The 16,481-nt window shown below is 40.4% G+C and overlaps 1 protein-coding gene across 1 annotated transcript in view; it reads right to left on the reverse strand.

Moving 5' to 3' along the window:
• Window positions 1-15,969, reverse strand: part of LOC120045143 (low-density lipoprotein receptor-related protein 4-like) — a 231,412-nt gene extending 215,443 nt beyond the window's left edge. Inside the window, exon 1 of the mRNA XM_038990063.1 lies at window positions 15,770-15,969. Within this exon, the coding sequence (XP_038845991.1) occupies window positions 15,770-15,824 (55 nt within the window). The 5' untranslated portion in view covers window positions 15,825-15,969. The remainder of the gene's footprint in view (window positions 1-15,769) is intronic.
• Window positions 15,970-16,481: the final 512 nt, after the last annotated feature.

A 16,481-nucleotide genomic window follows, 5' to 3' on the forward strand; every position in this document is an offset into this window, starting at 1 on the left:
GTGTCAGAGGAAAGCCCATAAAATTGTTAGAGGCTCTAGTCACCAAAGTCATAGACTGTTTTCTCTGCTACCGCACGGCAAGCTGTTCCGGAGTGCCACACTGACTCTGTTCCGGTATCCCCTGTATGTAGCCTCATTGTTATTTTGTGTTACTTTTTATAATTTTTTACTTCAGTTTATTTGGTAAATATTTTCTCAACTCTTCTTGAACTGCACTGTTAGGTAAGGGCTTGTAAGTAAGCATTTCACGGCGCATGTGACAAATAAAGTTTGATTTGAACATCAGTTCATCTTGCTCCAAAAAAAGCAGTGTGGGTGCAATGATTGAATAACATGTATGTGTACATTTATATTGCAGCGCACGCGACACGTCCAGTCTGGTGAGCATTTCAGACCATGAGAAAACAGATTCTCTGGTCTGATGAAACCAAGATTGAACTCTTTGGCCTGAATGCCAAGCGTCATGTCTGGAGGAAACCTGGCACCATCCCTACGGTGAAGCATGGTGGTGGCAGCATCATGATGTGTGAATGTTTTTTAGCGGCAGGGACTGGGAGACTAGTCAGGATCGAGGCAAAACAGAAGGGAGCAAAGTACAGAGTGATCCTTGATGAAAACCTGCTCCAGAGCAATCAGGACCTCAGACTGGGGCGAAGGTTCACCTTCCAACAGGACAATAACCCTAAGCACACAGCCAAGACAACGCAGGAGTGGCTTTGGGACAAGTCTCTGAATGTCCTTGAGTGGCCCAGCCAGAGCCCGGACTTGAACCTGATCGAACATCTCTGGAAAGACCTGAAAATAGCTGTGCAGCAATGCTCCCCATCCAACCTGACAGGGCTGGAGAATATCTGCAGAGAAGAATGGGAAAAACTCCCCAAATACAGATACAGCGTCATAGCCAAAAATACTTGAGGCTGTAATGGACTGGCAAAGGTGATTCAACAAAGTGCTTCGTAAAGGTCTGAATACTTATGTAAATGTAATATTTCTGTTTTTTATTTGTAAATCATCTGCAAAAAAAATCTAAAAACCTGTTTTTGCTTTGTATTATGGGGTATTGTGTGTAGATTGATAAGGGGGGAAATGTTTTAATACATTTTAGAATAAGGCTGTAACCTAACAAAATGTGGAAAAGGTCAAGGGGTCTGAATACTTTCCGAAAGCACTGTATATTTATACTCCGGACTCTAATATTTCTATATTACTTAATACTTTTTAGATTTGTGTGTACTGTTAGGAACACAGGCATTTCGCTACACCCGCTATAACATCTGCTAAATATGTGTATGTAACCAATACAATTTGATTTGCGAAGACATACCCAGGACAGTGTGGGTTATATTGAACTTAGTTCAATATGTTCTCCATAATAAAGTGCTTAGCGTGATGGAGCTATGGGATTCATCAGAATCATCACTGCATCACTGTGATTCACTATACAGTCATACAATCAAGTACAAACAATAAACTGGTGGGGTTGGGTGTGATTAACTGAAATTTGAAATACAAAGAAACGGCCTCCCGAGTGGCACAGTGGTTGAAAGTGATTGAGGCAGCACTACAGCCCCGGGTTCGATCCCAGCCTGTGTCACCGCTGGCCGAGACCAGGAAACCCAAGAGGCGGCGCACAATTGGCCTAGCGTCATCCAGGTTTGGGGAGGGTTTGGCCAGCCAGGATTTCCTTGTCCCATTGCGCTCTGCGGCTCCTTGTTGCAGGCTGGGTGCCTGGTGTTTCCTCTGACACATTGGTGCAGCTGGCTTCCGGGTTAAGCGAGCAGTGTGTCAAGAAGCAGTGCTTGGCAGGGTCGTGTTTCAGAGGACGCATGGCTCTCGACCTTCGCCTCTCCCGAGTCCTATGGGAGTTGCAGCGATGGGACAAGACTAACTACCAATTGGATATTACACATTTTTAAATGCTAAGAAACATCAGAAAAGAAAATTCAATCACTAGGCCTACTTATAGCCATGGATATGTCAACAATAGACACAATGTCTGTAAATGAGTTACAAGATATGGGGCTCGTAGATTTCATAGTTTTATGATAGTCAATAATAAAGCAAAGCATGACCTGAAACCTCCCTACCCAAAGATAATGGAATAGACCGCAGTTGACATTGACAACTTCACTCTAAGGACAGCAGACTTCACTATAAATAGGAGCAGGCTCATCCGAGGGGCCTTTGTTTTCAGCGAGATATCAAATCTTATCTGGCTGGCATTTGGGAGCCAGTCTGCCGCTGACATTTAGAATTCTGTCACAATTACTGCTGGGTCGCATATCAGAGCACAACATGAGCAACAGCTGTAGAGGCACACTTTTTGCCATTTTGTCAGATGAATTGATTCATGTCAGCAGAACGATACACTGCAGGCAGCTTGTGTGTGTGTGTGTGTGTGTGTGTGTGTGTGTGTGTGTGTGTGTGTGTGTGTGTGTGTGTGTGTGTGTGAAATAGAGACAGAGAAAGTGACAGAGAGCGAGAGAGAGAGAGATGCCTGCCATAGCCTAGAGTTTCTTTAAAAAGGAGTTCCCGGCATGTCGGTGAGGTCCTCACACATTCCAGCCCGCAAGGCGGCTGTTCTGACATGTTGTAAGTTAAGGTGTTCGTGGAAACTTGGATGACGAAAAAAAGCACTGGCCAAACCAATTACTGGTGGTCTGACAGGGGGTGGGGGTGTAGCCTAAAAATGCTAACAATCACAGCAAGGCTTACCCAGAAAATGGCTAAAAATAGCCAACATTAACATAAGTAGCCTGAGAAACAAGGTTAATGAAATTGATAAACTTGCACTGATTACATTCATATACTGGCTCTCTGAAATGTACTTAGATAATTCCTTTGATGATATAGTGGTAGCAATATATTGTTATAATGTCGATAGAAGAGACGGGAATGCTAATGGAGGTGATTTTATATATTTATATATCACAAACACTCTACCGGTCCAAAGTTTTAGAACACCTACTTATTCAAGGGTTATTATTTATTTTTTACTATTTTCTAAATTGCATTTAAACTATGAAATAACACACATGGAATCATGTAGTAACCAAAAAAGTGTAAAATAAATCCAAGTATATTTGAGATTTGAGATTCTTCAAATAGCCACTCTTTGCCTTGATGACAGCTTTGCACACTCTTGGCATTCTCTCAACCAGCTTCACGTGAAATGCTTTCACGTGAAGTGATTTCTGCAGCATTAGTAAAGATGTGATCAATACATGTGGCGCTCCGGTACGGCAAGCAGTACCGGAGCGCCAAGTCTAGGACCAAAAGGCTCCTTAACAGCTTCTACCCCCAAGCTATAAGACTGCTGAACAATTAATCAAATGGTCACCGGACTGTTTACATTTAACCCCCCCCCCCCCCCCCCCCCCATTTGTTTTTACATTGCTGCTACTCACTGGTTATTATCTATGCATAGTCACTTTACATCTACCTACATGTACAAATGACCTTGACTAACCTGTGCTTTGACTCGGTACCGGTACCCCTTGTATATAGCCTCGTTATTGTTATTTTATTGAGTAACTTTTTATTATATTTTTTTCTTTAGTTTATTTGGTAAATATTTTCTTAACTCTTGAACTGCACTGTTGGTTAACAGCTACATTTTGTGAGAGATATGGGGTTTCTCCCGTAAAGCCCAGCTCATTGGCTATCTAGCTAGCTATGTTTGACCCCGATTGGTGCTTATTTGACAAAGTCACAGTCGATCAAGTGAAGACCGCCCACATCATCTGTGTGCCATGAAGTCGTCGCTCTCTGACCAAATTTGGTGTCCTATAGGATATACGACACCCCTTATGATATAGTGAAGTCTGATTATGTTCTAGGATCTCTGAGGAATAAATATGAACGTCATTTGACTGGTTGAAACAACATTCAGGGTTAGATTTTCACAGATTCCTTTCTTTGCAAATTGAACGGGTGGAAATACAAAATCCACATGCATGCTATATGGACCTTTTTAGTAGAGGTCGACCGATTATGATTTTTCAACGCCGATACCGATTATTGGAGGACCAAATAAAGCCGATACTAATTAATCGGCCGATTTATATATATATATATATATATATATATATATATATATATATATATATAGATATTTGTAATAATGACAATTACAACAATACTGAATGAACACTTATTTTAACATAATATAATACATCAATCAAATCAATTTAGTCTCAAATAAATAATGAAACATGTTCACTTTGGTTTAAATAATGCAATAACAAAGTGTTACTTTTAAAGTAAAAGTGCAATATGTGCCATGAAAAAAAGTTAACGTTTAAAATCCTTGCTCATGTAACCGATGTGAAATGGCTAGCTAGGTAGCGGTGGTGCGCGCTAGCAGCCTTTCAGTCGGTGACGTCACTTGCTCTGAGACTTGAAGTAGTGGTTCCCCTTGCTCTGCAAGGGCCGCGGCCTTTGTGGAGCGATGGGTAACGATGCTTCGTGGGTGACTGTTGTTGATGTGTGCAGAGGGTCCCTGGTTCGCGTCGGGGCGAGGGGACGCCATAAAGTTAAGCTGTTACATTGATGCTGTTGACCCGGATCACTGGTTGCTGCGGAAAAGGAGGAGGTCGAAAGGGGGGTGAATGTAACCGATGTGAAATGGCTAGCTAGGTAGCGGTGGTGCGCGCTAGCAGCCTTTCAGTAGGTGACGTCACTTACTCTGAGACTTGAAGTAGTGGTTCCCCTTGCTCTGCAAGGGCCGCGGCTTTTGTGGAGCGATGGGTAACGATGCTTCGTGGGTGACTGTTGTTGATGTGTGCAGAGGGTTCGGGGCGAGGGGACGGACTAAATTTAAACTGTTACACTCAGAACATATGAAAGCTGGTGGTTCCTTTTAACATGAGTCTTCAATATTCCCAGGTAAGAAGTTTTAGGTTGTAGTTATTATAGGACTATTTCTCTCTTTACCATTTGTATTTCATATACCTTGGACTATTGGATGTTCTAATAGGTACATTAGTATTGCCAGCCTAATCTCGGGAGTTGATAGGCTTGAAGTCATAAACAGCGCAATGCTTGAAGCAAAGCAAAGAGCTGCTGGCAAATGCAGGACAGTGCTGTTTGAATGAATGCTTAAGAGCCTGCTGCTGCCTACCACCACTCAGTCAGACTGCTCTATCAAATCATAGACTTAATTATAATATAATAACACACAGAAATACAACCCTTAGGTCATTAATATTGTCAAATCCGGAAACTATCATTTTGAAAACATAACGTTTATTCTTTCAGTGAAATACGGAACCGTTCTGTATTTTATCTAACGGGTGGCATCCCTAAGTATAAATATTGCTGTTACATTGCACAACCTTCAATGTTATGTCATAATTATGTACAATTCTGGCAAATGAATTACGGTCTTTGTTGGGAAGAAATGGTCTTCACACAGTTTGCAACGAGCCAGGCGGCCCAAACTGCTGCATATACCCTGACTCTGCTTGCACAGAACGCAAGTGACACAATTTCCCTAGTTAAAAGAAATTAATGTTAGCAGGCAATATTAACTAAATATGCAGATAAAAAAATATATACTTGTGTATTCATTTTAAGAAAGGCATTGATGTTTATGGTTAGGTACACATTGGTGCAACGACAGTGCTTTTTTCACGAATGCGCTTGTTAAATCACCTGTTTGGCGAAGTAGGCTGTGATTCGATGATAAATTAACAGGCACCGCATTGATTATATGCAACGCAGGACAAGCTAGATAAACTAGTAATATCATCAACCATGTGTAATTAACTAGTGATTATGTTAAGATTGATTGCTTTTTATAAGATACGTTTAATGCTAGCTAGCACCTTACCGTGGCTCCTTGCTGCACTCGCATAGCAGGTAGTCAACTTGCCACGCAGTCTCCTCGTGGAGAGCAATGTAATCGGCCATAATCGGTGTCCAAAAATGCCGATTAGTAGAGGTTGACCGATTTTTTTTAGGATATGAAAAATGATTTTATCTAACAAAACTTCATGTTATCTCTGTGACCCTTTGGATGATAAATCAGAGCAAGATTTCAGAATGTATGTACACATTTCACCTTCAGAGGTGAAAAAAGCGTTTTGTTGTTAGGAGCTCTCCTCAAACAATAGCATGGCATTTCTTCACAGTAATAGCTACTGTAAATTGGAGAGCGCAGTTATATTAACAAGAATTTAAGCTTCAGCCGATATAAGACACTTGTATGTACCGACATTTTTTGTTTCTCTAAAATCTGTGATTGTGACACAAGGCGCTGCATGATTTACAACTGTCCCGTACTGGAGGCCCACATGTATTGATCACATCTTTACTAATGCTTCAGAAATGTCCTATAAAGCAGTATCCACGCCCATTGGATGTAGTGATCATAATATAGTAGCCATATCTTGGGAAACCAAAGTTCCAAAGGCTGGGCCTAAAATAGTGCATAAGATATCATACAAGAGGTTCTGAGTGAATCAAGGTTGAAAGAATATTTACTGGTCTGTTGTGTATAATGAGGGGCAACCAGACGCCACACTTGACGCTTCTTCCAGGTACTAATGAGTATGCACCCATTAAGAAAATGACTCTAAAAACTGCTAAATCCCTGTGGATTGATCAAGAATTTAAAAATGGTATTGTTGAGAGGGGCGAGGGAAAAGGAATGGCAAATAAGTCTGGCTGGAGAAATCATGTGACTAAACGGAACAAAAAAAAGAAACTGTACTATGAAACAAAAATAAATGATATGAAGAATGATAGTAAAAACTTGAGCACCTTAAATGAAATTTGGTCCAAAAAAAAGCAAATTAAGCTCCAGCCATTGAGGCTGATGGCTCATTAATTTCAAAATCCTTCGATATTGCCAACTACTTTAATTACTTTTTCCATTGGCAAGATGAGCAAATTTAGGCATGACATGCGAACAAACTCTGAACCTTCACATTCATGTATTACCGACCAAATTATGAAAGAAAAGTATTGTTTAACAAATGATCAAAGCTTGATCATTAGTTGATTATTTGAATCAGCTGTGTAGTGCTTCGGAGAAAAACACAAATGTGCACCCCTTGGGGTCCAGAGGACAGAGTTTGGGAAACACTGCTGTAGGCTTTGATTAAAGAGATGGAAAATACGAGTGCTGCTCAGAATTAAGATTCAAAGATGTCTGCAGAAACAATGGGGTGTCAGTTATGACATGGTACCTTGAGTTTGAAAAAATATATTTTGGTTATTGAACGACAGTAAGTGGATTTACACTCGATAACTGAATTACATGATGGGTCCCTGATCTGTACTACACAGAAATGCATAATTATGGATATGAATGTCATTCTTCCTGATGTTTCACAAGTTTGGACAAGTTTCGATATCACAGCGCAGCAGACCAGAGCACAGTAGTTTTTGCCCTAGCAATGTTTTTTTGCCCCAGTACAATAAAACACAACAGAGCAGTGTAGAGTACAATGCAGAATAGTAAAGTAGGGTTCAGTACAATCTACTGTACAGTACAATCTACTGTGCTCTACTCACTCAATTGTCCTATCCTGTACTAACTTGTGAAACATACAGTACAATTCAAAAGATTGGACACACCTACTCATTCAAGGGTTTCTTTATTTTTTACTATTTTCAACATTGAATAATAATAGTGAAGACATCAAAACTATGAAATAACATATATGGAATCATGTAGTAACCAAAAAAGTGTTAAACAAATCCAAATGTATTTTAATATTTGAGATTCTTCAAAGTAGCCACCCTTTGCCTTGATGACAGCTTTGCACACTCTTGGCATTGGCATTCTCTCAACCAGCTTCATGAGGTAGTCACCTGGAATCAATTTCAATTAACAGGCGTGCTTTGTTGAAAGTTAATTTGTGGAATTTCTTTCCTTCTAATGTCTTTGAGCCAATCAGTTGTGTTGTGACAAGGTAGGGGTGGTATACAGAAGATAGCCCTATTTGGTAAAAGACCAAGTCCATATTACGGCAAGAACAGCTCAAATAAGCAAAGAGAAATGACAGTCCATCATTACTTTAAGACATGAAGGTCAGTCAATGCGGAAAATTTCAAGATGTTTGAAAGGTTCTTCTAGTACAAGAAATATCAAGTTCTATGATGATGAAACTGGTTCTCAGGAGGACCGCCACAGGCACAGGCTACCACAGCACTCTGCAGCAATACGCCATCCCATCTGATTTGCGCTTAGCAGGTCTATCATTTCTTTTTCAAAAGGACTTTGACCCAAAACTTTGACTCCAGGCTGTGTAAGGGCTATTTGACCAAGAAAGGAGAGTGATTGAGTGCTGCATCAGATGACCTGGCCTCCACAATCACCGAACCTCAACCCAATTGAGATGGTTTGGGATGAGTTGACCGAAGGAAAAGCAGCCAACAAGTGCTCAGCATATGCGGGAACTCCTTCAAGACTGTTGGAAAAGCATTCCAGGTGAAGCTGGTTGAGCATGAAAATGGCGCCGACAGAGAGGGCCGCCTCAATTCTAGTCCTTAGGAACCTAACGCATCACTGGGGGCAAACTACCTGCCCTCCAGGACACCTACAGCACCCGATGTCACAGGAAGGCCAAAAATATCATCAAGGACAACAACCACCCGAGCCACTGACTCTTCACCCCGCTACCATCCAGAAGACGAAGTCAGTACAGGTGCATCAACTCTGGGACCGAGAGACTGAAAAACAGCTTCCATCTCAAGGCCAAGAGACATCACTAGCAGAGAGAGGCTGCCTACATACAGACTTGAAATCATTGGCCACTTTAATAAATGGAACACTAATCACTTTAATAATGCCATTTTAATAATGTTTACATATCTTGCATTACTCATCTCATGTATATACTGTATTCTATCCTATCTATTCAGTCCCTCCAGGATTCCACGATTCTGCGATCGCATAATTCAATGCATAATCAACCAATCAGCGCATATTTACGCCAGAGCTCGCAATTTTGAACAATCCACGCACTTTTAGCGCATAAAAGGGTCCAATCAAAAGTGGGTTCATAATGTTGACCAATTACTGCACTGTTACTGTGGAAAATGGCCCAATCCAATCACACGTCAAAAGTTTCTCTCCCCTGGCCTGTCAGCGTATTCACGTGCGAAGATGATGGCTGATTGTTGATGGCTGATAGGCAGTATAATGAACAGAAATCATTTGCCAACAAAAATAACAGCTAACAAAAAAAACAGCTATGTTTTACATGAAAGTGGGGGGAAATTGTTTTGTACTCCGTGCAACGTTGTGCTGGGTCACAAGAGAAAGTTGACAATCAACATTCACTTTGAATCAACAAAGCATATGAGAATGTCAGAACAGTTCCCACAGCAGCGGCAGATCACCATGACTGAAGAGGTAGCAGGGAAGACTGTGGCAAGCGCTGAAAGAATCAAGGCGAGTAGCGTTTCACTCAAACTTTTACTCCGCTAACCTTGGCTTTAGTAGGGTGGTCGGCACTCTGCTCTCCTGAGTCTGTCTATGGAGAGCGCTGCTCAAAGTACTGAGTGCAATTTGTCAGCTTTGCCGTTTTAAACTCTTTAAAACTTAATGTACCACAACCAATGACTCTGCAGTGGAGCAATTGATAGGGAGGAGGATAGGGAGGATGAAATGGATGATTACATTGAGATATAGGCCTAGATGAGCTAGGCCCTTGGTCACCTTCCACCTCTTGTTTTGTTCAGAAAATTTGAGAAAAAGTGCTCTTTTGGGCTTTCTTTTTTTTGAACAAACACAGCACTTTTTCTCCAATTGTTTTCATGGAAGATTAACTTGAGATATAATGTCTTAATTGCAGATTGGACCCCAGGTGTTTCTTTTGCCTTAGTTTAATATTTTTGAGTACCTACAGATTATGGGGGCATGCATTTTTTTATGTTGGAACTTTGAGCTAGCTTCCACCCCTTTTTTGTTCAGAAAAAGAGCTGCTTGTTCAGGAAAATAAACAGAATGTAGCACTTTAAATGTTTCTAATTGTTTTGTATTATGTATTCTGCATAAAATCATCCTAAAACTGAGCACAATACTTGTTATTGGTTTATATGAAATTAACATCACAAAATGTATCGCAGATTTTCAGAAAAGCTGCCGCAAAATCAAGAATTTTGGGCCACAGAATTCACAATTTTTTTATTTATTTTTTTATTGCAAAATCCTGGAGGGACTGTCTATTGCATCTTAGCCTATGCCGTTCTGACATTGCGCATCCATATATTTATATATTCTTATTCCTTTACTTAGATTTGTGTGTATTAGGTATTTGTTGTGGAATTGTTAGATATTACTTACTAGATATTGCTGCACTGTCAGAACTAGAAGCACAAGCATTTCACTACACTCGCAAAAACATTTTCTAACCATGTGTATGTGACCAATAATATTTCATTTGATAATGCCCAAGAGTGTGCAAAGCTGTCACAAAGGCCTACTTTGAAGAATCTAAAATACACTTTTTTGGTTACTACATGATTCCATATGCTTTACTTCATAGTTTTGATATCTTCACTATTATTCTACAATGTAGAAAATCGTAAAAATTAAGACAAACCCTTGAATGAGTAGGTGTGTCCAAACTTGACTGGTACTATTTGGTCCAGTACGGTCTGTCTGTGGATGTTAAAAATGTGATTTTCCTGTGTTTTATATATATTTCCATACTATGTAATTGGAATAATACTGTGAAATTGTGAAAATTATGATCATGCCCTTTTAGTGCAAGAGCTGTTAGAAAATACTTTTTTTGTGGGATGGAGTTTTGGAACGCCTGGAGACAATCACCAGGCGGTATAAGTAAATAGACCAATAATAAAGAGCTAAACCGCTCTGCCAATAACAGCTAGTTTTCAGGTTCCATATCCCTCCCATTAGGCTCGTCCAATTAGGCCCCTCACTCAGACCAGTCCCAGACAGTCCTAGGCAAAATTCTTGCTTGAGAAATGGATCTTTGCTTAGAAGCTATTTTTGTTTCTTTTTGACCATTTTAATTGAAAACAATCACAGTAAGATACTTAATTGTTACCCATAAATTTGATATTGACAAAAACGGCTACATCGGACCTTTAACATCAAAGCTAGGGTGGACTGACCAAATTTCAACTACTTCCATGGACGTCCGATGTCGATCGGTGCTCAGTGGGTGAGGATGCTGGTTACAGTAAATGGAAAGAGAGGGGGCTCATGGGTAGCTGTCAGTAAGAGCTAGAGCTCCATTAAGAGAGAAGCAGAGAGAGAGATGGATGGGCGGTCCAAAATAACTTGTAACACTCTTGGTTTAACCACCAGATGACATAAAGAGAAAGAAAACAGTTATGAGCGGCAGGTAGCCTAGTGGTTAGAGCGTGGGACAAGTAAACGAAAGGTTGCAAGATCGAATCCCCGAGCTGACAAGGAAAAAATCTGTCGTTCTGCCCCTGAACAAGGCAGTTAACAAACTGTTCCTAGGCCGTCATTGAAAATAATAATGTTCTTAACTGACTTGCCTAGTTAAATAAAAAATAAATTAAACAATATGCCAGTGGAAGCAGGTGACCCAACTATGGTTTGTGACTATTATGACTTCATAGTGTAGCCAATTCAGTTGCAGAAATATTTTTTTTGTAATTACGTTACTAATTTGGGAACATAATTAGGGCTGGGTGGTATGCAGATTTTTATATCGTCAATCTGGGATTGGGAGTCTACCAGAATGCTAACAAAATTAGCACAAGTAATAGCAAATTTCCATAGAGGCTGCTAGCTAAATATGCTAATGAGCGAGACTAAAATAAACAAATTGCAAAGAGACAATTCAGCTCATAAAGTTATACATATACAGTGGGGAGAACAAGTATTTGATACACTGCCGATTTTGCAGGTTTTCCTACTTACAAAGCATGTAGAGGTCTGTAATTTTTATCATAGGAAACATTTATCATGTATTTTCTGGTTTCTGTTGAGTCCAACATGGCGGCTAATTTGGCTATTGTTCTGAGCTCTGTCTCAGATTATTGCATGGTTTATTTTTCCGTAAAGTTTTTTGGAAATCTGACACAGCGGTTGCATTAAGGAGAGATATCTATAATTCCATGTGTATAACTTGTATTATCATCTACATTTATGATGAGTATTTCTGTTGAAACGATGTGGCTATGCAAAATTACTTGATGTTTTTGCAACTAGTGAATCTAACGCGCCAATGTAAACTCAGATTTTTTTATATAAATATGAACTTTATCAAACAAAACATGCATGTATTGTGTAACATGAAGTCCTATGAGTGTCAACTGATGAAGATAATCAAAGGTTAGTGATTAATTTTAGCTCTATTTCTGTTTATTGTTAAAGCTATCTTTCGCTGGAAAAATAGCTGTCCTTATTGTGGTTTTGTGGTGACCTAACATAATCGTTTGTAGTGCTTTCGATGAAAATCCTATTTGAAATGGGACACTGTGGTGGGATTAACAACAAGATTACCTTTAAAATGATATAAGACACATGAATGTCTGAGGAATTTTAATTATGAGATTTCTGTTTTTTTAATTTGGCACCCTGCACTGTCACTGGCTGTTGTCATATCATCCCGGTGACGGGATTGCAGCCATAAGAAGTTAACTGCACCTGTTTGAACTCGTTACCTGTATAAAAGACACCTGTCCACACACTCAATCAAACAGACTCCAACCTCTCCACAATGGCCAAGACCAGAGAGCTGTGTAAGGACGTCAGGGATCAAATTGTAGACCTACACAAGGCTGGGATGGGCTACAGGACAATAGGCAAGCAGCTTGGTGAGAAGGCAACAACTGTTGGCGCAATTATTAGAAAATGGAAGAACTTCAAGATGACGGTCAATCACCCTTGGTCTGGGGCTCCATGCAAGACCTCACCTCGTGGGGCATCAATGATCATGAGGAAGGTGAGGGATCAGCCCAGAACTACACGGCAGGACCTGGTCAATGACCTGAAGAGAGCTGGGACCACAGCCTCAAAGAAAACCATTAGTAACACACTACGCCATCATGGATTAAAATCCTGCAGAGCACGCAAGGTCCCCCTGCTCAAGCCAGCGCATGTCCAGGCCCATCTGAAGTTTGCCAATGACCATCTGGATGATCCAGAGGAGGAATGGGAGAAGGTCATGTGGTCTGATGAGACAAAAATAGAGCTTTTTGGTCTAAACTGCACTCGTCATGTTTGGAGGAAGAAGAAGGATGAGTACAACCCCAAGAACACCATCCCAACCGTGAAGCATGGAGGTGGAAACATCATTCTTTGGGGATGCTTTTCTGCAGGGGACAGGACGACTGCACCGTATTGAGGGGAGGATGGATGGGGCCATGTATCGCGAGATCTTGGCCAACAACCTCCTTCCCTCAGTAAGAGCATTGAAGATGGGTCGTGGCTGGGTCTTCCAGCATGACAATGACCTGAAACACACAGCCAGGGAAACTAAGGAGTGGCTCCGTAAGAAGCATCTCAAGGTCCTGGAGTGGCCTAGCAAGTCTCCAGACCTGAACCCAATAGAAAATCTTTGGAGGGAGCTGAAAGTCCGTATTGTCCTATTGATAGTTGATACAATGTTTCAAGTTCGTTGCAGACAGGCCATGCATAGCCAATGTGACTTATCAAATATGTATTCTTATCAAGATATGTTCAACCTGCAGGCTGCAATTTTTACATAGTTGGCAATGGCAATATTTTTGTATAATTTTCATGTAGATTTAGATAGAATTTAGATTAACCACATGATATTGATTTTTGAGATACAAAGACTATAATAAATTAAAATGTTCCATGAAAATGTGCATACGAAAATAATAATTTAAACGCAGTAGAAATGGTAAGACAAATTGGCACTCCCCCTTGTGCAGCCTATTTCCACACAGTAACGGCAGAATCTGCAAAGGTCGGCAGCAGCGGGAGGGAGTTGTTTTCTTCTGGTTAGGCTATCTCTGGCTCCCTTGAGTCATTTCTGTGTCTTAATTATTTAATCAAACAGCATGCTTAAGCATCAGACAATCTCAGTACATATAGTTTATTTCCTTAAAACACAGGGTGTGGCTATATGTTAAAATACAGCTTTGAACATTTCGACCAATTGATTGGTTGAAAGAAAAGACGACTCGCAGTCTACAAATATTTTTTTGTAGTCGGGGACAGCTCTACCTAAACCTCAACTAAATATTGTAATGAATAATGTGGCAATTGAGCAAGTTGATACTAAACTGCTCGGTGTAACCCTACATTGTAAACCTACATGGTCAAAACATATTGATGAAAAGGTAGCTAAGATGGGGGGAGGTCTGGCCGTAAAAACGCACTGCTCTGCTTTCTTGACATCACAATCAACAAAACAAGTCCTACAGGCCCTAGTTTTATCAGACCTGGACTACTGCCCAGTCATACTGCCACAAAGAAAGGCAAACAACAGTTGTCCCAGAACAGAGCAGCACGGCTGCCCCTTAAATGTACACGAAGAGCTAACATCGTTGACATGCATGTAAAGCTCTCCTGGCCCCAAAGCAGAGGAGAGATTGACTGCATCACTGCTTGACTTTGTGAGTGGTATTGACATGTTGAACACTTAACACACAGTTCAGACACCCATACATAACCCACAAGACATGGTCTCTTCACAGTCACCAAGTCCATAACAGACTCTGGGAAACACACAGAACTACATAGAGCCATGACAACATGGAACTCTTCCACATTAAGTAACTCAAGCAAGCAGTAAAATCAGATTTTTTAAAAACAGATAAAACAACACCTCATGGCACAACGTGGGCTGTGACACACACACATTGTAATATTGGTGTATTGTAGTATTGTACATTTGTAATAATAGAGTAATAATGTAATAAATGTCTTGCATGATGATTTTTTTTTTTTAGGATGTAGGCTGTTATGTTTCGTCATGATGTAGGCCTACTTGTTTTATTCCTGTTTGGACCACAGGAACAGTAGCTGCCGCCTTGGCAGCAGCTAATGAGGATCCTAATAAATATAAATACATTATGTTCTGTAGAAGGTTAAATATGATACATTCTAAACATGTCCATCATTCAGACATCCACAGTCATATGATCGGTATGCGGCTGATTGCACGTGTAGAAGGTATAAGCTTCTGCTGTTTCAAATAGCGTCTGTCCGGAATTGTAGGCAAATTGAAGACGTGCATACTCTCGTTAAATTAAACGTGTGCCGAGGATGAGTAGGTCCGTGCCAAGGATTTAATCTTTGCTCAAGTATAGGCTAGCGGCAATGTGTAAACCGACAACAAAAACAGTGACAGACTGTAAACAATGCGAGTGATGCAGAAAAAAAGTCTGCAATAGCCTATAATAGGCTAGTTATTGGTCATTCAAAAACAAAGCAAGCAAATATCACTATTCCACCAGTGGCCTAAAATGTACGTATTTGCCTTAGGCTTCGCATTGTCAAGCAGAAGGCTAATGTGACGGACCTATCAGTCTTTGTGCAATGAGATCCATTATTCCGATTGTATTTTGATAGGGCTGCATCATGTCACATAAAAAAGTTATCCCCACAATTATTCTGTCTAAATTTATGCAAAACATTAACTTTTGTTGTTATGAAACTCATGCGTATTTCAAAGCAATGGACTAGAATTGAGGGCTGAAAGAAAAAAAAACGACACGGTTGTTTGGATATCATAACATTCACTCATCGAATCATCCTCCCGCAGACGGATATTAAACAGTGGATCCAAGATACGAGGACATTTTTTACAAGATGACATGTTAAAATGCAACTTACCTTGACTGCGAAGAAAGAAAGTTATCATGCTACACAGCACCACAGAGACCTGCATCTTTGATTCCCTTCTCTCGCTCGCTCTCGGGTCAGTCTTTTTCTTTCTTATTTGCTGCAAATATTTCTGTATTATCGAAATATCAAAGAAGAGCCTTCAAATCAACAAAGACTGGACTCATAACTATATTCATAGCATGGCTGTATTTTGGTATTTAGTCCCCGCTGATACGACGAGCCAAAGTTAAAGTTTCGCTCTGCGCCCTGGAACATACGGTCTTCAACATGTTGTGCTGTGCTCCAGATCCGATACTGGAGTGATCAAAAGGAGCAGTGGACTGTACCAAACGCAACAAGGGGGAGGTTCGGCTAGAAAGCGTACCATTTCGACAAGAAACAGACAAGCTAGTTCAATTTACTTTGATATAAGATATGCTTTCACATTAGCAACAGTATTTCGGATTCTGAGTCCTCCTAAATGTAACTGTGTTCCCTAAGCGAACACTATATTGTTGCAAATCAACCCAGTGATTTGTAGTTTGCGTTGCCCTTGGTTTCTCCTCGGTGTGTCATTTCTAAAGTTACAATGTATTTTTAAAGGTTGGCGGTCAGCAAATCAAAGGGTGCTTTCAAGTAACCTAGAAAGGAACTGGACGCATGAGTAGCCTAACAGTGCGCCCCATTTGCAGCACATGTTTCTCTCGGTTGAAAATGCAGA

The sequence above is a fragment of the Salvelinus namaycush genome, chromosome 1 (assembly GCF_016432855.1).
Source record: "Salvelinus namaycush isolate Seneca chromosome 1, SaNama_1.0, whole genome shotgun sequence".
In the NCBI taxonomy this organism is placed as follows: Eukaryota; Metazoa; Chordata; class Actinopteri; order Salmoniformes; family Salmonidae; genus Salvelinus; species Salvelinus namaycush.